Below are 26,449 nucleotides of genomic sequence, written 5' to 3'. Positions count from 1 at the left end.
CTACCAATCAAATAAAAGTATAGCCATGGCCAATCGTCGCTGTGTTTACCCGGTTTTTTTTTTAACATATTTTACCCGTTTACACACAGGATTGGATGTTTAAACATAGCCAGGAAGAAAACAGAATAGCAGTAGAAGGAAACCAAAGAGGTTTTATTTGAACCTATAAAATTGTAATTTAGAAGTACATTTTCACAAAACATAAACAAAAAAACGGGACGATTCATGTCCCGCGAATGAATATCAATCTTCCGAGGACAGGCGGAAAACCAGGTCGGTTGGCAACGCTAGAATGTTCCCGACACCACGTTTATGGACGATCAGAACGGTGAATTGTCTTCTAGTAGCTCTTTTTTTAAATTGTTTTTGAAAATGTAGCACACCATTCATGTTTATATTTTGCATTTTTCACTCATAAATTCCTCTGAAAAATTCCTCTGCTTCTCTATACAAACGGTGAAACGCGTTAGACAACTAATATCTGGCGACTGGATATTTAGCCTTGAAATCTGAGACATTTTTGAAACGCAAATTCAAATATAAATTCAGAATCACCTACATTTCTTTCCAAATATCAAACAGGATTTTTTTTCGTTTTTTTTTTGTTAAAGTGATACAGCCCTACTAGTTATGGGTAAACAAAGAAAAAAAAACTCAGCTGATTTCATAGTAAGGTATACTTACTATGAAATCACTATGAAACTTATTTGGTGTACACAGATAAAATGTTGTATTGTATATAGAAAATGACCTATTATAATTACTTATATTTATCTACAATATGGATAATAATTAACTTAATCACATGTATATCAGCCAATTCTATGTTGACGAGCAGATACTGTATATTAATAGACCGACCGACTGACTGATTTATGTTATCTGTTGTTTTACCATCTCTCTGTCAGATACTCCCAAGGTGCAGATGATAGCCACCACCCCTGGTTATTATCTCCAAAGAGGGACTATCAGCTGTAAGGTAGAGAGCCTTATTCCATTCACCCTGCGCTTCACCAGGGATGGAAAACGTCTGGGGGTGGACCAGCTCTTCAGGTAAAAAGGATGAATGAGCAATGGCTAACTATGAATTGGAAATGTACCAAATCATGGCATACTGTCTATATTTGTGAATATTTGTATTTCACCAGTGTTCTTTCTGTTATTTCCAGGGGGTCAGACCATGCATTATGGGAGATAGCACAGGTTACTTTAAAGGATGAGGGCTATTATGAGTGCATTGCTGTCAGCAACGCTGGGACTGGACGAGCTCGCACATTTCTCGACGTATCAGGTGAGGGTACCAAAGGTTCTGCAATTATAATCATATTGATATCAAAACAAGTGTAAAACGTTTGAAAATATCAAAATGTAAAGTTTTAAAAAATGTAATTCACAGATGAGATACATCGGACATTAAAGAACAATTAAACCATTTGCAATTTGCTCTTAATGTGAACAGTAGTGTTTATTTTTATCTAAAGCCTAACTTGGAAAGCAAGATCCCCTGTGTGTAGATTATTTACCGATTACAACAGTATCATGGGCTACCCTTCATTACCACATGTAATGGGCTGGCACTCTCAGACAGAACTGTGCAAGAGTGTCGAGCAAGCATAAATTAGATTGTGTAAACAATGTAAGTGTGTGATGGATCACACTGGATTGTACAGAACCTGCATCGTATTGTGCAATTTAAGGTACAGTCATCCTAATGTGCCATATTATATACAGAGAAATGTATATGCAAGTACACACACACACACACACACACACACACACACACACACACACACACACAGAGTGCGCGAATACCAGAAGTGAAATGTTGCAACAAGAGTAACTTGAAAGTTTACATCATGCTCAATAGAACATAGGCTTACACACACACGCACTTGCTCCCTATAGGGAATACATGGATTATATTTATTTGAAATCCAAACATCAGGGGATATGGGTTAGGTTTTATTGGATTCAGGGTCACTGGTTGTTCATGTCATGCGGAGGCCCTGTGTGGTGGCAGAATGAATGGAACCTTATGGAGAATGCCTTGTAAGGATCAAGTTATGGTAGGGTTTGAGTGCATGAGTTGTAACGCAATGGACCGTAGATTTATGGTGTAAGAATAAATAATACATTGACAGTTATGAATTTGATTTTTTTTGACTACTTCCATAAGGTAAGAGGAAATGTTATGGTGTATGATAGTTAGGTGGATGAAACTGGTTGTAATTGAATGGTTTCATCCAAAAACCTTGCTTCATAATAGAGGAACTACCAACTGATCACAAGAAGAAATACATGCAACTTGTATCACACAGGTAACTGGCAGCTTCTGATCTCTTGGATCAGTTAAAACTATGGTATCTTTGCACAGTAAAAGCCTTGGATCATCTTGAGTGATTATGTGCATGGATAAAAATACTGCCGTAACTCAAAGGGCCAAAGGGAACCTGACCTCTCCACTCCTAACACTTGTTTAAACCCACAATACTGATGGTCAAAATGAGAATAGATTTTTTTCCCTTCTCTATTCTGTAACTTTCCATGGGGCTCTTAACTTTTTTTTTTTTTGCCAACTGAAACCTCTTTATTATGGGAGGCTCGAGCTGACAGCACAAGAATCCCAAAGCTGTCAGCGGTGTTCTCTTTTTCCAAATTGTGCTTCATAAAACAACTCCCTGCATGGAGTTGACTGCAGCTTCATTAATTTGAATGCCAAGTAGGTGGAAAGGACATGGGGATTGGGGGGTATTGGAGAAGGGGAGCGAGTGAGACAAGGTTAGGAAGAGTGAGGGCGAGATCTCTGGAAAAATGTGGGTTGAAGTCATTACTGCAACTCACCTACTGCCAAGCCCTGTCAGCTGGTCCAGGGGGGACATTGTTTGTCCAATGTAAGCCCCTCATGGCAGCTCTGTTTCTGTACCACAATTAGCTAAACTAACTTCCCCTCAACTACTGCATGCAGATTTGCCACTACACCAATGATATACTTAACAGGAGGGCAGCCACTCACAATTTAAGCTTGCGTGTACAGGCGTGCATGCAGACGCACATGTAAACTCTCATCCCCCAAATTTATGTCATCCTAATCTCAAGGAATGGTGCTGAAATCTCCAGCATCCCATCTCCTTCTGTTAGATCCAAAGCTCACTTAACCTCTCTTTTTCCTACCCGCTGTCACTTTCTCGCTTTCCTTCCATGTCTCCCTAATCTGCAAAGCTCTGGCTCGTCTCTAAATAAATGATTGATGACACACTAAGGATCAAGAGATGTGCGTGTGTGGTGAGTGGGTGGGTTTTTTTTTTGCAGAGGAGGAAGAGAAATGTGTTGCAAATAGAAAAAGAGAATGAAGGACACAGAGAGAAAGAGACTAGCTTGTGCGTCACTCTGAGAAATGGTGTCTCAAAATGTCACCTTTACCACAACTGTCCACACACACACACACACACACACACACATGTAGTATGAGATATGTTTTATGACTCTGCCACTAAGGCAGAAAGGCATAATCTGTCAGTACGTCATCTCTGACAAATTGTAAAATTGTCACTTATGTCATGCTCACATCATCTCCTTGGTCTCTACAGAGCCCCCTCCAGCTATTACTGTGGAGGGTAATGTGACCATCTCCCCCGGCTCCCACACTGTCCTCACCTGCCATGTTGTCAGCACGGTCAGCTTCAACCTCACCTGGCTGAGAGGTGGTCAAGACGCCCGTCTAGACCCGCGGGTACACATCCTTGCCAACCTCTCGCTGGAGGTGGACGATGTAACCTTAGATCACGAGGGTTGGTACGAGTGTATCGCCATCAATGAGGGAGGGGTGACCTTGGAACAAATTTACCTCACTGTGCAAGGTGAGTGGTGTGTGTGTGTGTGTGTGTGTGTGTGTGCGTGTGTAAATTTGAGTGTATGTACAAAGGGGTTTGTGCACTGTGTGTTTCTGTTGTCGTAGGGATGTTAATTTCTTATTAATGAAACACTACAAAAGCTGCAAAGAGGAAAGAGAACCAGGCAATGCAGCTGAAAAGGTTCTGGAGTTTGATTCCAGCAGGGTTTCATGTGGTTTCAGAAGCACAGTCCGTCTTCACCTGTACATCATTACAACACAATAAAGCTAAAGTTGATGACAATGGGCTTTTAGTAATTTCGTAGTTTTGTGAGTATATTTGTGTCTGTGTGCGTGTATGTTTGTGATTGGATGTATGACGCACAGAGATTTACACTGGGGAGCGGGAGTCTTGGCGAATACATCGTCCTTTCTAAACACATGACCATCTCCTGCTGGATTTACCCCCGTGTCCCCGCCCCTGCTCGCTATAATTCACCTTAATGCTTTAAGGGACGTGTGAAAATGATTTAAGCTTGACTCTCAGGCAGCGTGACCCAAGAGCTTTCCATCTTCAGACAGCTCTGAACGTCCCGCTCCTAATACCTCACTGACACCGAATCAGGAACACATTGTCCGACAGATGGAAGAAAGTATAGCCGCTATTTGGCTTGTGCTGCATAGCACGGACCCGCGTCTGGCCAGGAAATGGCGATGTAATGCCGCGATAAAAGCTGCCATTAGCAGTTGTGCTCAGCCATATCCCCTCAAGCATGACCCAAGAGGTAGAGAGAGAGAGACTCTTCATTATCCACTCTCACAGTGAATATCCTGTATTTTGTTTTTCATCCAGCAATCCCAGGAGCACCTAATTCAAATGCCATATGTCGCTGACTGTGAGCTGTAATAGGCATAACTTCCCCTTTGACCTCAAGTGTTTGTTACCTGCCAGCACCTGATACATGAGTAAAGGAGGCTGTAAGATGTATAATGAAAGTGCAGTGCAATATTTTCATTTTTTTCACCGTACATTTGAAAGCACTCCTGCTCCATTTAAACACGTTGGTGATGAGTTTATGTTTGTGGAACAAAAAGACATTTGTAAGCCGTCCCGACTTGGGCCAGGGAGGTAAAGGCTTTAACACCAGTGCTGCGGACAGGTTTGCAAGCAGGCCTCACCAGCACGCCCTGTCATTTGACGCGTCTCATCGAGTGATAAGTTGCCCAATTGAGCCTTAAACGTTTTCCCAGGCTTTGGTCGGCGTGTTCATCTTGGAAACATCTCACCTAAGTTGTTAATGATTAAATTGGACATTTCCCTCCATTATCTGGTCTCCTGTTGCTCCTTTATCAATATTTTTTTAATTTCTCTTATGTTGCATTGTCTCTTCTGTTCTCTCTATCTTTACTCATCTCTCTCCCTCTTCCTCTCCCCCCGTCTCTTCCTCTCTCTCTCTCTCTCTCTCTCTCTCTCTCTCTCTCTCTCTCTCTCTCTCTCTCTCTCTCTCTCTCTCTCTCTCTCTCTCTCGCACATTCTCTGTCCTGCTCTCTGCCGAACAGCTGTCAACATGCCCCGGGGATCTTCTAATTACCCCCTGGTCAGTCCCATCCTAGTCATTAGCTCCACTTTGAAGCAGGCCAGGGCGGCTTACACCTTACAACACTTGGGGCAGAGAGCAGAGGAAGGGAGAGAGGCAGTGACGGACATAGGGTGTGATATGGGAGAGAGGCAGCGAGGGCGGATTTGGTGCGACTAAAGACAGGTTTCATCCTGACACAAAGGGTGCTGCTGAGTCAGAGTAGAGGTCTGCTAGCCTCTGAGCACAGAGACGTCGCTGCCCGTGCAGGGCAGGGCGACCTCAGGAAAGAGAGAGGTGAGCAAGGGATTGAGCAGGGGCTTTACAGCTCTGCCGCAATCCTAGGGGGGGTGAGCATGTTAGAAAAAAACCCGAGATAAGACTTTTTAAATGAAAAAATGCTCTCGTGTGTCTTTCTTTGGCTTGCCCCTTCCTTCTCTCTCTATCTCCCTCCCTCTCACTCTCTCTTGCGCGAACACACACACACACACACACACACACACACACACACACACACACACACACACACACACACACACACACACAAAGTTGGTTTTTGTTACTAACTGTATTTGCCCACTGTCATCCTGCATATTTTGGCAAATGTGAACAGGGGGATAGCATTGATACGTTCAAAGATGTAGGATGAGGTTTCAACAAAGGAGCCCCCCCCCCCCTTCCCTCTTTAAAAGCACTGGGTCTGTACAAAGGAAGAATGTGGAACTGCGTTCAAGCGACAGTAGCCTGCCAGTCATAATTCTAAATGGGAAACTGTTTTTGTAATAATGTAGTATCATGCCAGCTTTGTGCCTGATTTAAAAAAAAAAATTTTTTTAACGTCTTTCATCAAAAACAGTTGGCTTACCACCATCATGGGCTTTCCAGTGGGCCCCCCAAGTTTGGTGGGCCCTGGGTCACAGAGGACCCTGTTGAGGCCCTTGCTGTTGACCCAGAAAGAGTTGCATAGTAGGTGCTTTAGAGCCATAGGCAGTGCTAAGATTAATTATAATCCCACTTTCCAAGTTGAAGTATTTGAATTAGTTTCATGTCAAGGTTGTAATATATCACAAGTATTAGCTGTAAATGTATTCTTTGCATCTGGTACATGCATATCTATCTATCTATCTATCTATCTATCTATCTATCTATCTATCTATCTATCTATCTATCTATCTATCTATCTATCTATCTATCTATCTAAATAATATTCAAAATGTGTGTGTGTGTGTGTGTGTGTGTGTGTGTGTGTGTGTGTGTGTGTGTATATATATATATATATATATATATATATATAGTATATATTCAAAACATGGCATTGCTGGTGTTTGAAGTCTGGGTAGATGTGTTTTCCCCATAATACACTATACATTCCTTCACACCTACTGTACTGCTATATATCTATATATCTTTGCAGTCTTTTGAACTTCAGACTGTTGCCCCCACCTCCCCCCCAGCCCTCATCCTACTATAATGCCCTCCCCAGGCTGATCTAGAGAAGTTGTCTTGCAATAGAATGTACTGATGGCACGCAAGGAATGAGCTACCTGCCTCACTGTCTTACTCCTGGTCACGGGAAAGAATAAGTCTCTCTCTGGCATTCCAAATGGGCACATGAATGGGATTTTTTTTTTTTTTTTGGAGTTAATCTCTCAAGTTCTCTCTTCTCTGTGAAGATTCGTTCACGTATTGAGTTCTCCACGAGTTGAAAAGTCAAGAGGCTCTGGAGATGCTTTTGGCAGGAGGAGTAAAATAGGGAAAACACACCCTTGCAGGGATGAGTTTCTCATCATGAATCATTGGAAAAATCACAGAAAATTCCACAGCTTTGCGAGGTCTTGGTTCACTATTCCCCCCTGTTTTACCAATAAAAGGAGAGTTGATGATGAAAGATATGCTGTGAAACATTATTGGTTGTCGTTACAGGCCCCATGCTTCCTGCTACAGTGAAAGTAAACGTTTATATTCTGTTACGTCTTGCGACTGCCGAAATTCTGTCAGGGCTATTTGTGATGGAGGTGTTCAATATGTTCAAATCAACTCAAACTTCTACAATATTCCTTTCAGTATGTGAATAAGAATGGAGAAGTTGTACTGTGTAAATGTTCTTGAGCAAAGGCGACTTCCAGATCCTGGTGAAATAGTCAGGCCCGTAAGAATGAAATTAATAATGCAAATTTATTCTAAGATGTTCTCACCTCATGAAAATTAGCTTCTGAATCAGGAAACAAGCTCCCTGTCAAGTAAATGGCTCACACTTGACCCCACAGTTTACCTTTTATATGCAAGTAGATGGGAAGATCAGTAGATTGATAGATTGGTTTTAGTGATTCATTAATCTCATGGTTATTTCATTAATTGATTTTTCTCATTTTTATTTACTCATTAAGCAGAGACTTTTATCAAAGCAACTCACAACAGAGTCAGCAATTAGCAGATACATTCAAATGTTACCGATTGTGGAGCGCTACGTGACAATCGTATCATAGCCAAGAATGTGTGTCGGTGCACCTTAGAGCATCATGAGATGGAGAATAGGAGAGTCAAAGTACAAAGTAGATGTACATCGCTACAAGATAGGAAAAACGGACAAATTATGCCATCAAGTGCAAGTAGAAAAGCTCAACAGACACCAATAGTAATGGTCTTTTTAAGTAAGTACAGGCGTGATAGTAGCAGCTATCATATTCATGACACAGAGACCACTTCTAAGTTTGATGTAAGCACTGAAGAGGCTTTTGCCTTTCCTCTAGAGCCACCCAGGGTGTCAGTTGAACCTCGGAACCAGACATTTGTGACAGGACAGGAAGTAAGGATCAGGTGCTCCGCTAGTGGCTACCCAGCTCCTCGCCTGCTCTGGACTCACAATGACATGTTCGTCATGGGATCCAACAGGTAAAGTCACAACTCGTTACAGATTTGCTGTTTGTTTGAATTTTGAAGAAAATGGTTCAGAGCAGTTGATCAGACATGTTAATGCGATTCACCCTGTTGATGGTGACCCACTTACCCAATATGGATTTTGGCATAGTTGGTTAATTTTTCAAATGTCATCCATCCATATAAGAGAGCTGTAAAATTGATCCGAAACTGATGCTGTCACATACATTAATGCAGACACAGGATGACCACCGATGGAACATTGATAATGAAGAAGATGGAGCAGAAAGATGGTGGGATTTATGGCTGTCTGGCCAGTAACCAGGCTGGGACAGATACACAGATCTCCATCCTCACTTACATTGGTAAGTGGTGGCACAGACAGAGAGAGACACGGAAATATGCACCTACCGGAATATTCATCACCACACACACGCCAGCTCTTATCATATGTCTTTCTACTGTAGATATGCTTTTCTTATTTATGTTTATGTTTTACATTTAACTTATTCACCCTACCCCCACCCAGAATCTCCCGTGGTAATGGTGGTCCTGAGTGAGGTTCTTGTTGGTTTGAGAGAAACAACAGTGATGGCCTGCTCCTCATCTGGAATCCCTAAGCCCGAGATCTGGTGGTACAAAGGTAGAAACTTCATGTAGAAAACCGGCAGCTATCAGGATTTTATTTTTATTTTTTAATGTTGACAGAGAACCTTCATTTTTTTCAACTTAACCCCATATTACCCCCACAACGTATCCCTGCACACACTGTTAGGTAGTTAGATGGCTCTCCAGTATCGCATGTCATTGGAAAAAAAAAAAAGAATCCAAAGGGGCTTCCGGGTAGCATGGCGGTCTATTCCGTTGCCTACCAACACAGGGATCGCCGGATCGAATCCCCGTGTTACCTCCAGCTTGGTTGGGCGGCCCTACAGACACAATTGACCATGCCTGCGGGTGGGAAGCCGGACATGGGTATGTGTTCTGGTTGCTAGCACCTCCTCTGGTCGGTCGGGGCACCTGTTTGGGGGGGAGGGGGAACTGGAGGGAATAGTGTGATCCTCCCATGCGCTACGTCCTCCTGGCGAAACTCCTCACTGTCAGGTGAAAAGAAGCGGCTGGCGACTCCACATATATCGGAGAAGACGTGGTAGTCTGCAGCCCTCCCCGAATCAGCAGAGGGGGTGGAGCAGTGACTGAGACAGCTCGGAAGAGTGGGGTAATTGGCCGGATACAACTGGGGAGGGAAAAAAAGGGAGGGGAGTGAATCCACAGCCGAAAAAAGCAATGTTTGGTGCCTGCCTTGTCATTGGAAAAAAAAAAAAGCATGTTGGCTTTAGCTTCACAAGTTAGTTACTAGCTTTTCCAACAATTTGCCCGTACAGACCAAAAAAATAAGACTATCCTTAAACCGACTCAGTTGACCCAGAGTGAACTGGTGGATTTGTTCTGATATCAAGGGGGCCTCCAGCTACATTCATCATCCTTCATGGACATTGACATCCTTGGAGGGACACTGACCATCAAGGAGGCCCAGGATGTGGATGCTGGGGAGTACACCTGTGTGGCTGTAAACCCTGCGGGCACCTCTTCAGGAAAGGTGACTCTGGATGTCGGAGGTGAGTGGGACGTCAGCGGTTTAATCAGATGGGCAGTGGTGTTCATGGTGTAACAAATCAACACGACCATACATTTAGAAGGTAAAAGAAGAAAATTCATGTGTAGACAGAATGTAGAAATATGGAAGGTATGAAAGTGAGGGCAACAATGAAACCTCACTGTCACAGGTTGCACTGGTCTTTGAAGACTGCTTTATACTGAGCGCACCAGTTTTATTGTTCACCAAACCTGTCACACTGAACCGAACAGTGTTTTCTCTCAATAACTACAACTCTGAAGGGTCTTGTTGCTGACTTTCCTTTCTGCTCGTCCATTCCATAAAAGTATTTTGAGGACAATGGGCACCTGGGCATTGATGCCTAACCCCCCCCCCAAGAGACAGAGATACACTCAATTAAAGCAAACAGCTAACAAAATACACCTCTCAACCACAAATATCGGTTTAAAAGTAGAATCTGTCATGTCTGGATATGACAACCTCTATATTATTTTTTTTTAATTTTGCGGTGTTACTGTGCGATGAGGTGTTGCCATGGGATGGAGCTGATTCACCACCTACAGATGTCTGCTATAGCACACTTGATGGAAATTATAAAACGTCATTTACTTGAACGGTAAAGATATCGCAAAATTGACATATCTGCTAAATCCTTTTTCCACTTTTAGAGCTCTTAATTTTTCAAAAGCACTGCCTATATTAATTCGATGGTGCACGCAGTTGTATGCTTGCTTGAGCCAAACTTTTGGCACAGCACAAATCAGTGAAAAGTGACAATGTGGTGCAACAAGTAGCTGTTTTGTCCCAAGGTATGTAAAATGAGGGAAATGATCGTTCGCTCAAGTTGGAAAATGTTGAACTTCAGCAACAGTTTCACTTGTGGCGAACCAATTCAACACAGCTCCCTTTCAGGTAGTTGAGGACCGAGGGGCTCGACTGGAGTTCCTGTTCTACAGATAGGTAAGTTTCTGGAACCTGTGTGACCCCTGTTATATTTCAACCCTTATCTTAGCTGCTCCAAGCTTCACACAAGAGCCAACTGACGTAGCAATGGACATTGGGTCCAACCTGACTCTACTGTGCCAAGCCCAGGGTTATCCTGAACCACAGGTTACCTGGAAGAGAGAGGATGGCTCTCTCCTCTTCAAAAGGCCCCACACAAGAAGCACCATCACACAGAGCAGGGGGGCGTTACACATCATTAGTAAGTTATCAGTTATGTGTTATGTGTTGTTACACATTGACAAATATGTCTAGTAAACATGAACATGCATGCAATGGGCTTTTGCAATAACATTACACTGTCTCTTCCCTAAGATCTGTGGGTGGAGGATGAGGCTGTGTATGTGTGTGAGGCACACAATCACTTTGGTAGGATCCAGACCCAGGCCAGGGTTACAGTGACTGGACTCGGTAAGAGCTATCTCTCTGTCTATCTATCTATCTATCTATCTATCTATCTATCTATCTATCTATCTATCTATCTATCTATCTATCTATCTATCTATCTATCTATCTATCTATCTATCTGTCTGTCTCTCTCGTCCTTCCAACCTAGAGCCCAAATGCCTGCAGGGCATAGGTTCAAGCCCCCTGCACTCAACTGTAAAGAAAGCAGCTTGAGTGAAACACATGCAACTGTGAATTCTTCAGCAGCCTGAGCCACCAGATCAGCACCCAGCAAATTAAGTTGATGTTTCTCAGAGAACAACTGCAGCTCAGTATCCTCTCATCATAACCGCCCCCAGATACAGTGCAAGTACTGTGGTGAATCTGTCAAGATGAGCTATGTTGGCCTGGATTTACAATGCACATGGACCCGCTGTGCATTTTCTAATTATAGCGCTACCTCCAGGAGTCTAAGTAAAAGCAGCACCAGAGCTGGGGTTTCTGCTTTTTCAACCGTGGTCTAGCTTTGGTTGCATGCAAAGAGCCAAAGTAACGTTTGCCACTTTTGAAACGAAAGCTGATATTTGCAACAGGAGTATTAGAGAGGAGCAGGCATCACTGAGTGATTTTTCAGTCGCGCTGAGGCTCTGCCTGAGTTATGGTGTGCATGCACTGAGTTTACCAGTGAGCGAATTCTCTGGCAAGTTATGAAGGGATGTAGGATTGGCAAGAGTATGCGTTTGTGTGCATATGTGTGTGTGTGCTAGTGTCTGTTTGAGGTTAAGGGAACGCGAGAGAGGATAGATGCTGAAATGTAGAAGGCGAAAGAATCATTTATTTCTCTTCTCCTTTTCTCGCATCATACCGTCGGTGGTTTCGTTGCCATTATGTGATGGTACCTATTACCTTACAAGGGATCCCGCTACGGCCTGGCCATACCTTGAATCATCCTGACATTGAGGCTTAGCAGTAGACCTGTTTTTGGTCCACATCATCAAAGAGACAACTGTTTTGCCTGATTTCCAATAGATTTTTTTTTTAGTTTGATCAAAGTAAGCGAAGCCCAGGTTTGACTGTATGTCCGCAGCTTAGATTATTGATCAGGAGCTCTGGACTTTCTCTCTTCTCACTCTCTCTGCTTTTGTACTTCAAAGGCACTGTGAAATATCTCACACACACACACACACACACACACACACACACACACACACACACACACACACACACACACACACACACACACACACACACACACACACACAATCCTGATTATGTGTGAAATCGTCCTTAATTTCTAATGTTTGTGTCTGTGTTTCCCTAAAAACAACTGTCTGTCTCTGTGTTTACATGTTTGTCTCTCTCTTTGCGTATGAGTGTCTGTGAATGTTCTCATTCATCCAGGTCATGGTTATCCAAAAGAGTTGAATCAAGTGCAACTGGACTTGGTATATATGCGTATGAGTATTTCTGTTCCGGTGTCGACGTGTGTGTGTGTGTGTGTGTGTGTGTGTGTGTGTGTGTGAGTACACGCAACTTCATTAGCACATTTTAGAAGGTGTGTTTGTGCACGTGTGGCTCGTTAACTCTGCTGTCTCCATTGGAAGCACGCGAGGCCCTTCGCTACGGGTCAAAGGTTAGAAGAGGGAGACCCACCCGGCTGACATGTATTACTGCCCCATTATCCCAATGACACAGTCTCCTGATCCCCCGAGTACACCACCCACATGAACGCCCACACAAATATGTGCACACACACACACACACGGATCTGCTCCTTAACATGTGTGGTGGAAAATTATTAATATGGAGAGATGTAATTGTGGGCAAGTCCACAAAAGCAGTTTTTTATTTTTTATGCCTACTTGTAGACCTCAGAGCATGTGTTTGCCCTGTCAGCGTCCTCCAGAAATCGTGCTGTTCGAAAGTTAAGCAGTATTTTGTGTGACATTCACGCATTTTGGTTTTGCTTTTTTTGTTTGTTCAATCCCAGGCTTTAGAAACAACTTTCACGTGTTGGTGCTCCAACATTTCATTTGTGCTCTGTCACTGGGAAATGGTCCATAGCGATGAGTCAGAGATGATGTCAACATACAAACATGAAGGTCATGCGTCCGCATATAATACACAACACCTCAGATAGGCAGGTGGTGTTTCTAAGGTGTTGATGTGTGGGTCTGTCTTTGCGTCTTTCTGCCTATTTTTTCCCCCATTGTCTGTTTTTCTGCATCCTTACATGTGTGTGTGTGTGTGTGTGTGTGTGTGGTCGAAGGGGATCTGTACATACTGTTAGCGTCTGGAAAATTTTCAAGTCACATGTGTGCACACAAACACACACTGCTATATGGAGCTGCTGAGTAAAGATTGCTGATTGACCCTCGTAACCACCAGGTCTTATGAGAGTGAAAGTACCACAGAGAGGGAGCGCCGTAGTGAAGTTCAACACTTGTACCCACTTAACCACCTTGCTGTCTGCGTTGTGTGCACAGGACCTGCAGCTCAAGACCATCTTCAGTCGAAAGGAAATTCTGGTTGCTAAGTGGTCCTAATAGCGCTTTCCACCAGTTCAGCTGGACTCTCAGCTACTAAGCAAGCACCATGTTTGCACAGCAGTCCATCAAAGTGTGGTAGCATGGCGGTCTATTCCGTTGCCTACCGACATGGGGATCGCCGGTTGGAATCCCCGTGTTACCTCTGGCTTGGTTGGGCGTCCCTACAGACACAATTGACCGTGTCTGCGGGTGGGAAGCCGGATATGGGTATGTTTCCTGGTTGCTTCACTAGCGCCTCCTGTGGTCGGTCGGAGCGCCTGTTCGGGGGGGAGGGGGAAATGGGGGGCACTACGTCCCCCTGGCAAAACTCCTCACTGTCAGGTGAAAAGACGTGGCTGGCGACTCCACATGTATCAGTGGAAGCACGTGATAGTCTGCAGCCCTCCCCGGATCGGCAGAGGGGGTGGAGCAGCGACCAGGGCAACTCGGAAGAGTGGGGTAATTAAATTGGGCCAAGTAAATTGGGAGAAAAAGGGGGAAACCCCCCCCTAAAAAAGCTATTTAATAAAGAAGTCGATAGATTATTGTTTGACTAGCTTTCCAAGTTCAACAACGGCAAAACACAGAGGCACGTTTACCCATCAGATGCATAGAAGCACACACCCACACGCTTACACACAACGGATAATGACCCCTAAACAGGGCGTTGTTTGGGGGGTGTTGTGTAGCCAATAATGAGGTCAGACTAAAAGAGTGTGTTTTACTCTTTCCTCTGATGTCATTGTCCACAAAGCTTGATTGTTAATGAGGGTCATAACAGTTTTTGAAACTAACTGAAACCGCATGGCGATGATCTTGACATCTGGGCAGAAAATATACAAACACAAAAACACACTCCCACACAGGCACGCACACACAAGATGCACATTCAGTCAGTGGGGACACAATTTCATTTGCAGCAATAAATTTATAAGGCGAATCAAATAGTTGATAACTGAAGATTTGGCGTTTAAATAGACAGATCAGCAGACTCCATAATGGAGGTTGATTAAAATATGGTGGCATGAATGCTGAGTAGCTAACAGGTGATTGTTAATGGAGGGAAAGGCAAGCGATGAAATTAAGGTGGTCTTGTAGTAAGAGCTTCGCGTGGGTGCGCACACACACACACAGTCTTCATAAAATATTGCTGACCCTTGTTAACATATATGCAGCATTTTTGGTTGACTGTCAAGAATGATGTGATGATTTGAAGCCCGCCTATTTGCATGTCGTATCAACAGCCTCCCCCGTCATTGCGATGAGTCCGAGTGTGCTCGGTGTGATTGAGGACCAGCAGGTGACTTTGCCCTGTACGCTGCTAGCAGGGAACCCTCTGCCAGAGAGGCAGTGGCTACACAACTATGGCCTGGTGAGGACACATTACTAACTAAATAATACACTTGGAAAAATACAAAAACGTTCAAGCAGAGGAAAACACAACTAACTCACAAACAAATATGCTAACTTACAAATACACATGTTTTACATTCCTTAACATTCACTTACTCTTCCTGTATGTAGTGGCAGAAATAGTGTTAAAGAACATTTTAATGGTTTGGAACTTCCTGTATGAACATGCATACAACAGTGTGTGTGTGTGTGTGTGTGTGTGTGTGTGTGTGTGTGTGTGTGTGTGTGTGTGTGTGTGTGCGTGTGTGCGTGTGTGTGTGTGTGTGTGTCTGCTTTCCTTTGCCAGGTGACCACAGACCAGTATGTGACAGTGAGGAAGGATGGCAGTCTTCATATTGAGAGAGTCAGGCTGGAGGATGAAGGAGACTATACCTGCCTGGCTGAGAACGTGGTGGGAGCAAGCAACCGCACCACCACCCTCAATGTTTACGGTAGTGTGCACAAATGCACGCACGCACACACGCACACACACGCAATAAGTCTGCAATAAGTTACAAATCAAGAATTTCCTCTTAAAAGTCCTTTCTTCTCTTTTCTGTGACCCTACATTCCTCTCCTCGCCTCGATTCCACAGCCTCATAAAATATCAAAATACGAACAAAGACTGAAACTCTGAAAGATGGTTTGAACTGTTTGGAGTCCAGCATAGAGAAAAAACAGACTAAAGCAACTTTTCAGGAGCGTCTTTGATGAGAATTGATGCTGAAGTTTGTCCACAGTACCTCTGAACTCTCTCACATATAACAGGCTTATATTCCCCCTTTCCTCTTCTTCATCTCTACCTTTTTCCTCAGGTTCTCTCTTGTATTTTCTCTCTCTCTCTTGCTGGCACTCTCTTCATCTGCTCTCTCATTCTCTCTCACTCTCTCTTCTGTCCCGTCTCTTCCTTTTTCTCTGTCTTACTTTTCCCCTCTATTGCTCTTCGTCTCTCTACGTATATTTCGGTGTCCGTGTCTCATTTCTCCTTGAACCATCTCTTTGCCCGGTGGAATGCTTTCTTCGTTGATTGAATTGTCTCTGAGGTTGCGTGTAAACCAGGACCACCTGTAGGCAATAGTTTGGAGTTGGCAGAGGGAAAAAGTGTGGTCTGTATTTTTAATTGGAGCCAGTTTTACCCAGATTCTACCTTCACAAATGTGAAACATTATTGGACTGTACCAATGCACTGGCTTCCAGGGAAATTAGGTCACTCCTGTATAGATACAGTATGCATAATGTCCATTAGACCAATGTTATGTATTTTCAGTTTTAAGGGGTAAGTTAAGTCACAGTTCAGTGACCGAGACATTAAAGTGTTGTGTTTTGCTTTTTTGCTCCGGAGCTTCATAGACTGATCTTTTCCACAGATTTCTTAGGTTTGAAAGATGATATGAATAAATAGGGAGGGAAAGCGAGATGGAGCATTGAAGAAGAAGTGGAGAGGCGGAATATCTTTGTGTACTGCCATTTCTGTTCCTCTAGTGTCACTTAGACATGTCCAATGAGATGGCAGTTAAATCCTAAACCTGGCTTTGCCTATCATAGATGTACATTGTGCTTCTCAGGCACCATGAGAGTGTCTGTGTACTCAGTATACACCAATTCTGGGATCATATGTACATGCAGATATGATCCCTAACTGGGATCATATGTGCATGTGTGTGATGATCAAGTCTGTCAGGAATCGGGAACATTTGTCATTTCATGCACTTGCAGCCCACAGTAGTGCAACACAAAGACAAAAACACATATCCAAACTACAAAAAAAAAAAAAACTACAAAAACACACATATCCAACATATCAACAAAAAAAAAGAAATCACTATGCAAGAGAGTGAACGCCAGGATGACTGTCGGAACTGCCGGTCTGCATGGGCTAGCATTTAGCTTAGCCTGCCCCGCTTCCATGTCCTCTCAGAGTGCCCTCGGTGTTTCCTCTTCGGGAATGTGCTATTACATGCTTTACATACTATTAGCATATTTTCAGGCTAACCTTTCTCTTGATCTTGTTTGTCTGCTTGCCTTCAGTGATTCCCAGCATCCAGCATGGCCCTCAGGTGTTCAGTACAATCGAGGGCACACCCATCTCTCTGCCATGCCGTGCTCATGGGGTGCCCGTCCCAGACATTGTTTGGGCCAAGGTCTGTATCCAGCTTTCTGTTTGAGTCTGTGGCATGTACCTGTGTGTTGTTGATAAGTGGATCTAGCCACGGTTATAATGACTTCAGCATAATTTCCTTCGATTCATGGCTAGTGAGGATGATGTTAACCTGGCCTAGACTGAATAACGCTAAAATCCTTTAGAATCAAACTAACTTGTTTCGTGTCTTGATTTTATCCGTAACTGCCGCCTACAGAGACTGCTACGAGAGCAAAAGCAATGTTGTATTTTTATCTATTCCCTGAAAGCCTTTTTATCTCCTGATAACATTACAGAAGATGGTGAGAGTGTGAGGATGATTTACAGATAGGAGAATTTATAGTGTCCGGGAGCAGAAAAGAACAGAGAAAAGGAGTGCAGGAGGACAAGGGGTCAAATTTTTTTTAATTTTTTTTATCTTCCTCTGGCAATTGACAAGTTCTGGCTGTTTATGTGCTCTTTGTACTAATGCATATCTTAGCCATATGGACAGAGAAGAACTCTACCGTGTATTGGGTTAATACTTTGAGGTCCAGACACAGACTTTTTCCATCAGTCAGTCATCCGTGTCATATATTTTATCTGCTCAGGAGCTCTACCGTGCACGCTAAAATGGTCATCTCACATTTTCAAACACCACATGTTTGCTGTAATTTTTTATGCGTGTGCGTGTGTGTGTTTGAACCTAAAATTAGTCAGTGAGAGAGAGGTTAGGGAATGAAGAGGGAGATAGCAGAAACACTGAGACTGAGTCAAAACAGAGAGACTTAGAGAGGTGTGGGGGGGTTAAGGGTGATCTCATTGTTATTTCAGGCAAATTTGGAATCTCTTCCGGTGGTACTAAAGTGATAGCTTATACACACCTGATGAGATATTGCATTATAGCATTAGGTTAGTGTTCTTATGTCGAGCTTCACAAAATACGCGCAGACATTTTTGAGTGTCTATAGACTTCACAAATACACATACACACACAACCACGCACATGTGCTTGAAACCTATATGTTTTCATTCAATGTAAATTTAATTAAGCTGTGCTGTTGTGCTATATGTGTACTTGTTTGGGTGTGTGTGTGTGTGTGAGAGAGAGGGAGACGGAGTGAGAGAGAGCGAGAGAGAGAGAGAAGAGAGCGAGTGAATGTGTATGGTTACTCCTTTTTCCATCTTTCACACTGTTTTCCGGACTTGTAAAAGGGATGCTGTTAAAGGGAATGGGGCTACAGGGGCATATGAAACCAGACCCTGCACCAGCTGTTAAAATGTAATTCCCTCTGATTCCTTCGCTGTTCTCTACAGTGCATCAGCCTCTTGTGAAGTCCACTAGGCATATTCAGAAAAGAGCTTTTTTAATTTTGTTGAACTTTCTCTCATCGATGGTCAGGTCGCATTTGTAGTAAATCACGTTTACTTGTTTTGCTGTATTTGATCCTGGGACTCACTTTCTTCAATTTTTTTTCCACTCTGTAGAAATCTGACTAAAAAAATCATCACTTTAAACTTGTTAAGTAGATGTTAGTCTGACCTGATCTGCACCCTGCCCGCCCATGTGCTAAAATATTCACACTCTCCTCTGACACCTTGTTCGTGGAAAAAAAAAAAAGACTCCATCAAATGAAGTCTTTGCCCTCTGTGACTTATGTGTGCTTTAGGGTGGAGAGCTGCTGAACCTGGGTGGTCCGGCCTTCTCCCTGGACTCTGACGGCGGCCTCCACATCGCCTCCCCATCTGGGAATGAGACAGGAGAGTTCATCTGCACAGCCACCAACGCTGCTGGCTACAGCTCAAGGAAGGTTCAACTTACTGTCTACGGTAAGACCCAAGGGCCAAAAGCCAAGGGCTGGACAAAGGATGAAGGTTGGATCGCTGTAAGAAGTTGATTTCAAAAATGATTGATGAAAATATTCCATGAGGTGCTACGTAAAATATTTGGATTAAATTTCACTCCCCGTCTCTTGAATTTGTGTCCACTTGTTAATTAAATTCTGTCCTCATCATCCTGTCTCCCTCTCTCACTTTCTTTTTCTTCTTTTCCTTTCTATAGTTCTCTCTCGAGTTACTATATCACAAAAATCCTTTGACTTTTACCCTTGATAAACCTTTGTCTGTGCACTTGTTTCTGTACATTTGTGTCTCTGTGTATATCCAGTCCGTCCTAGGTCCGGTGGAGGTGATGGGGGTCTGGAGGGGTCTGCAGAGCCGTTTCGGGTGTCTTCAGTAGAGGGTGCAGATATCACTTTGCCCTGCGAGGTCCACAGTGTTCCACCCCCCATTGTTACCTGGGCCAAGGAGAGGCAGCTGATCTCCCCCTTCTCCCCCAGGTAACACACACAAATACAAACACGAATGTTTGTTATTGTTTTTTTTTTTTTTTTTGGGGGGGGGGGTTCCCCATTTTTCTCCCCAATTGTACTTGGCCAATTACCCCACTCTTCCGACCCGTCTCGATCGCTGCTCCACCCCCTCTGCTGATCCGGGGAGGGCTGCAGACTACCACACATCTCCTCCGATACATGTGAAGTTGCCAGCCGCTTCTTTTCACCTGACAGTGGGAAGTTTCGCCAAGGGGGCGTAGCACCTGGGAGGATCACGCGAGTCCCCCCCGAACAAGCGCCCCGACCGACCTGGGGAGGCACTAGTGCAGCGACCAGGACACATACCCACATCCGGCTTCCCACCCGCAGACACGGCCAATTGTGTCTGTAGGGATGCCCGATCAAGCCGGAGGTAACACGGGAATTCGAACCGACGATCCCCGTGTTGGTAGGCCACGGGATAGACCGCTGTGCCACCCGGACGCCCCTGTTTGTTATTCTTTAATACTCCAGGTCGTGCTGCCCTGCAGATGACGTTGTGCTGTGCTGCTGCCAGTCTGGTTAATGTTGGCAGTAAAATGACAAATTTCTTTTGGAGCAAACACAATTCACAACTAACCCTTATTTATCTTAATTTAATTAAACTTAATTTACCTTAACTCATGCTGACATTTTATTCTTTGGACCAATTTATGGAGTTGTGAGTTAAATAATTAGCATTTCTCATGAAGTAAAAAAAACTCCTTTGTTGTCTGTAGGTCATGGTATACTTTCTCCTCACTCTTCATAACCTCAGGGGGTAGTGTGTGGTTTTGTAAAGATGACTGAGTAATCAGTCTTCTCTGCTACTCTACTACTGAAGCTGTGCTAGAGAGGCTATAATTGTGGTTGATGGTGGATTAGTAAGCCTTACAGAGCCATCTGTTCACAATAAACAGTTAAGGAGCGGCTGAGCTGCATAGAAAAAAATGTGCATGCGTTTTGTGCATGCATTTGTGCGTGTTGCAATAACAGAATTTTGTATAAATAAATATTATACAGTGTCACATCAATTTACATCACTGTGTGTGTGTGTGTGTGTGTGTGCGTGTGTGTGTGTGTGTGTGTGTGTGTGTTGAACAGTTAGCAAATGATTGAGGAGTAGAGAAAAAAACGAGTGTTTAAGGATGAGTGTGTGCATTTGTGTGTGTTATCACATAGGTGTGTATGAATGAATATGATACAGCGTCACATCAGTTTACGTCAATGGGTGCTCGTGTGTGTGTTTCTCCTAGACATACACAGCTTCCTTCTGGCTCTTTGAAGATAATGGAGACCAGAGTCTCTGACAGTGGCCTGTATGTGTGTGTCGCGTCCAACATCGCCGGCAACCTCACCCAGTTGGTTCACCTCAGTGTTTTGGGTACGGTCAGACGATTGCTGTCTGAAAAAAAGGAAAAATTACAATCCATCAGTGTGGGTTTTCCCGACTGTGAATTTGAGTACTCCTAAATTCTCAGATCGTAGCAGAATTCAGCGGGACAATTCGAGCTTAAGCTGTAAACTGACACAATGTGTTTTAAATGTGACTTTTATACTTAAATTACTTGAATCTTTGAGCTCTCCCACAGTAATCATTGATATAAATTCCGAATCATCATTCTCACCTAATAAAGTTGAAATCAAACGATGAGTTATTAGATTATATTACTGTGCGGTAAAGGCAAAATAATGAAAAAACAATGACATTATATTACTGTGGGGTAAAGGCAAAATAATGAAAAAACAATGACAAAAAAGAACTGAGAAATCATAATTGTGGTCCTCTTGGGTTTTTATGATTAGAGCTAGTCTTGGCCAGGCGTATGTCAATTTATTTTATTTGTCTTTATTCATCCTTATTCTTTACTGAAAAAGGCAAGAAAAGTAACAGCAAATTATTATTTACAATGACTGTCCACTTGAACCCTCAAAATAAACACTCATAAAATTCAAGTCAAAAATGTTTTTTGATACTTCTGTTCCAAATTTATAGTATACTAGAGCTGTGTTTCCCAACCCAGTCCTCAAGGACCCCCTATCCTGCAGATTTTCTTTGCAACCCCGAATAGGTACCTGTTTGTAGTTATTCAGCCAATCAGCAATGAATTGTGTCAGATTTTGCACACCTTGTATAATTAAGTGCTGTGAGATCATTGGTTGAGTAAGTACAAGCAGGGTTACCTATGCAGGGTTACAATGAAAATCTGCAAGATAGGGGGTCCTTGAGGACTGGGTTGGGAAACACCGTACTAGAAGATAACACCTTCAGAAAGAAAAAAAAATCACATAAAACTGATTAGAGAATATTACAATCCCTGATACTGCCACCTAACAAATGTGAGTCCTTAAAAACAATAATTATGATACACATAAAAAAACACAAGGGCCCATATTTATATGCCCAAACCTTGACATTTATGCACACATATGCACACACACCCTCCAGTGTCTACATTTACACTCATACACTCTCACTCATTCATACCCCTCACTCGCCATTTTGCCTATTAAAACAGTTTCTTAGCTACATATAAACAAAAACGGAGATAAAAGTTCAAGTTGAAATGTCACGTTTTGTCTCTCTCTCTGTCCTCCAGTGCCCCCCAGTATCCAGGCAGGTCCGAGGGTCATGAAGGTACAGGTGGGGTATCCCGTAGAGCTGCCCTGTGTGGTGCAGGGGGTCCCAGAGCCCACTGTCACCTGGGTAAAGGATGACAGGCAGTACTCAGTATCCTCTGATGGTAGCCTTGCCCTGAGCCATGTGGGGCTCGACGATGAAGGGACCTACACCTGTGTGGCATTGAACAGTGCCGGAAGAGATGAAGCTCAGATTCAGCTCCTGGTGCAAGGTTTGTGTTTTCTTTAAACAAACCACACGAACTCCGCTGTTGTTGTTGTTTTGGGTTTTTTTTTTCAAAATGTTAATCCACACATTTGTATCTATGCTTAAATAATGCCATATGGCACTGTTGGACAAAAATAAACCCACCATCTTGATTTAGGGGGCGTGGGAAAACTTGAAGTATATTCATCCCAGATTCACCTTATGTTAATTTTTAGTTTCTTAGAGCAAACATGCATGTCAAGATAGTCAGGTGAATATGGTAGCAAATATTGTATTTCACTCTAAAAATGAAAAAAAGAAGCATTAAAACATGAGAGAACTGTGACTTGCATGACATTTGTTTCTAATGTATTGGTGTTATTCATAAACATACACATAAAGTTTAAATACAACTAGGATACATGGTATTTGTCTGTTTAGTCTGAAATTCATGAGTAACGGATGTTTGTGTGTGTGTCTCCCCAGTACCCCCTGTGGTAGAAGTACTAGAGCCCCCATTCAACAGTCCCCTGCAGGAGAGAGTGGCAAACCAGCGCATTGCCTTCCCCTGCCCTGCCAAAGGTATTCTTTTAACTCTCTCTACAGTAGTGCTCTCATAATATCATTAAACAACAAGATACCAATATTTTTACTGTACTGACAGAATTTATGTTTACAGTCAAGGCAATTTGTAGAGTCTTGTCCAAAACTATTTATGTGAGGGCGAACAACAGAATATATATATATATGTATATATATATATATATATATATATATATATATATATATATATATATATATATATATATATATAATCATTTCTGAATTATCATTGCAACTGCAAGGAAAATGAAATAGTGCTAACAACTAGGAAATCAAAGGTAACTTGATGATTTCAATAAGTTCACTGTTTCATTCTCTTTCTCTCTCTCTCTCGCTCTCTCTCTCTCTCTCTCTCTCTCTCTCTCTCTCTCTCTCTCTCTCTCTCTCTCTCTCTCTCTCTCTCTCTCTCTTCTCTCTCTTACTCTTTCTCTCTGTCTTCTCCCCCGCCCCTACAGGACTTCCTAAACCAGTGATCAGGTGGTTAAGGAATGGACAGGAGCTGACAGGTAATGAGCCTGGTGTGTCTATCCTGGAGGATGGTACCCTGCTCATCCTGGCATCCGTGTCACCTCTGGACAATGGCGAGTATGTCTGTACTGCCGCCAACGATGCTGGATCAACTGAGAGGAAGTACCAGCTCAAAGTCAACGGTGATTAAACTGCACAATATGAGCCCTTTCCTGTCTGTCTGTCTGTCTATGTATTCCTGGTCTGTGATTTTAGTTTAATATATTCACCAATTCAATCAGTTGTTTGCAGACAGCCTCTCCCTTACACTGTTATATATTTTATATATCCTGTGACCTCCACAGTGCCCCCAAATATCCATGACAGTGAGTTGCCAGGCAATGTGTCAGTGGTTCTGAGCCAGCCAACTAGCTTGGTGTGTGATGTCACAGGAAGCCCCACCCCCGTCATCACCTGGTACAAGGATGGGATTCCTGTAGGTGAAACCTCATCCAATTACTTCTCCAAACATGAAATGAACTTTGACAAATTATGACGTTAAGTTGTGTTTTATGTGCGTTATCCCACTTAGATTATTCCATTAAACAATAAACATTGTCTCATTCTGAGTTTTAGTATTTGTGTAAAAAATGTCTATAAATGATGGCTGTTTAGAGTGACATTATGTGTTGATAGCGTAATGATATCCAGAGAATCAGCTATGGTCTCATAAAAAAGAACAGCTGTGAAATAAGTCTGCTTCTCAGGTGGATCACCGCTGAGACCAATAGACAGGCCTTGACATTCATAAAAGTAACGAAAGGCTATTATTAGAAGTGGGGTCTTTCCGTCTGCTAATGAAAAATGTCATTAAATCACTGCGCTCTGATCACAGGGTGTACACTTCAAGTGAATAGTCATAAGACTAATATAAGCTGTGTGAGTCTTTGTGGGTGTGTGTTTATGTGTCTATGTTGTGCATTTGTGTGTTTTCACATGCATGCATGTGTGTTTGTGTGCATGTGGATAGACAGATAGATAGACAGATACATAGACTTTACAAAGCTAGACCCATCAACACATATGGGCACACAACACCAGCAAATAGAAGACATAGAGAGTAATTATATAAGGGGAATAAAAGAGTGTATGTGTTTAAAGAGCTGTTTGTAACTAAGAAAAAATATCTAATCGTGTTGTAAAACCATATACTTTAATATAGATGTGACTTTAAAATAGATGTGACTGTGAACATCGTAGTGTAACCGCCACTGTAGTGTAATATTTCAGTTACACAGGCTGGGTGGTTGCTGTTCCCTTGGCAATTGTGCTCCCCTTTCCTTGAAAAGTGCCTCATATCCCACAGATGGAAAAATCAGCGCACCATTACTTTAAACGTCAAATGGAGAGCAATCTGAATCAAAATGTTCTCTTCTCAGACTGCCATTACCTCTGAGCAACTGTTTACAACTATTTATATTTTCAATCTAAATGGTATAATCATAAAATACTTTGGTTTTTAAAAAAAAAATTTTTTTAGATTGTACTTCTTAACAGAATTAATAATTGGCTCCAAGCTGGAGCCACAGACCCAGCCTATCATGGATCCAGTTCTGCTGTCATTGCAGGTGGCAGCACAAACTTTCTTAGCCGTAGCATTATACCAGCACTGCTAACCCGAGCATTGATCCTGCATTTTATTGTGTTGGATATCACTGGAAAAAGTTTGCATTTTCTCTTTTAATAATTTCAGACTTGTTCTAACAACAGTAACTACATTCTTACCTACCAATAGAGAATTAACTATTACATATAGGTGAAGGCATCATATTCCTTTAAAGTCATTGTTTTTGTTTAATTCCCTTCTGCTGGCTCACAGGTAGTTCCTAGTGGCAGCATCCAGATCCATGATAAAGGAAGAACTCTGAAGCTGCTGAAGGCAGCCACAGCAGATGCAGGCAGCTACAGCTGTAAAGCCATCAACATTGCTGGCAACACTGAGAAGGGCTTCTTTCTGGATGTGCTGGGTGAGGGCAGTTTAGGCATGATTATCCCTAAGACAAGACAGGGGAAAAGACAGACATTATCATTTCGAATACTTTTAATGCCTCGCAGCAGTCAAAGTGAAGAGATGTCAGCACTCTAAGCAGGTTGAATAGCGAGTGCTAAATAAGTTGGGAATTTGATTCTGTTTTCTATTTGAATGACAATCTTTGGAATCAGTTTCAAGATTATTTTTTTAATGTCTAATATGCTGTAACCGTCTTGCCCCTTTGTACCCCAGTTCCACCCACCATCATAGGGTCAGGCTCTCCTCGAGACGTTTCAACCGTTGTCAATCAGGAGATCAGTCTGGAGTGCAAGGTCAAAGGAGTGCCCTTTCCCACAATCAAATGGTTCAAGGACAGGAAGTAAGTGGCCTCGAGTATTTATTATCAATGTTATGGCTTTTTTTTTTAAATTCAAGATTTTGTGTATGCATCCAGTGAATGACCAATATGACAGAACTGAAATAAATGAATTGACCACAATCCTTAAACACTTTAATCTCACCTTCCTCCCTTACATCCATCCATCCCTAACATCATTTATTTTTCTCGCCTTTCCCAGGCTTGTGTTCCTGGGTGATCCCAATCTGGAAGTCACAAACAGAGGTCAGATTCTGAAGATCAAAAGTGCCCGTCTGGGGGATCAGGCCCGCTACCAATGTAGTGTCACCAATGCCGCTAGCAAACAGTCCAAGGATTTTAATCTTAGTGTCTATGGTGAGTGTCCATTGACCATATGGAATCAAAACCAGCCATTTAACTAATGGTGGGTGAAGCTTAGTGTTGTAGATGATGTCACTATGGATTTAGCAGTATTAACGGCAAACTTGAGGAGAAATAATTT

General features: G+C 42.8%; 1 protein-coding gene across 1 annotated transcript in view; it reads left to right on the top strand.

The window, feature by feature from the left end:
• The window catches only part of hmcn1 (hemicentin 1), a 208,005-nt gene that overhangs the window by 78,788 nt on the left and 102,768 nt on the right, over positions 1-26,449 (top strand). The window contains 22 exon segments of the mRNA XM_056275570.1: positions 909-1,053; positions 1,170-1,291; positions 3,588-3,857; positions 8,157-8,298; positions 8,521-8,648; positions 8,813-8,926; positions 9,744-9,902; positions 10,914-11,105; positions 11,219-11,314; positions 15,063-15,190; positions 15,518-15,662; positions 17,239-17,351; positions 19,000-19,159; positions 19,497-19,668; positions 20,937-21,064; positions 22,281-22,532; positions 22,994-23,089; positions 23,566-23,760; positions 23,923-24,053; positions 25,437-25,584; positions 25,842-25,968; positions 26,168-26,322. Of these exon segments, the coding sequence (XP_056131545.1) occupies positions 909-1,053; positions 1,170-1,291; positions 3,588-3,857; positions 8,157-8,298; positions 8,521-8,648; positions 8,813-8,926; positions 9,744-9,902; positions 10,914-11,105; positions 11,219-11,314; positions 15,063-15,190; positions 15,518-15,662; positions 17,239-17,351; positions 19,000-19,159; positions 19,497-19,668; positions 20,937-21,064; positions 22,281-22,532; positions 22,994-23,089; positions 23,566-23,760; positions 23,923-24,053; positions 25,437-25,584; positions 25,842-25,968; positions 26,168-26,322 (3,318 nt within the window).

The sequence above is a fragment of the Lampris incognitus genome, chromosome 3, assembly GCF_029633865.1.
Source record: "Lampris incognitus isolate fLamInc1 chromosome 3, fLamInc1.hap2, whole genome shotgun sequence".
NCBI classification, from domain to species: domain Eukaryota; kingdom Metazoa; phylum Chordata; class Actinopteri; order Lampriformes; family Lampridae; genus Lampris; species Lampris incognitus.
Note: the sequence above shows the minus strand (reverse complement) of the source record. Positions and strands in the feature narration are given on the sequence as shown.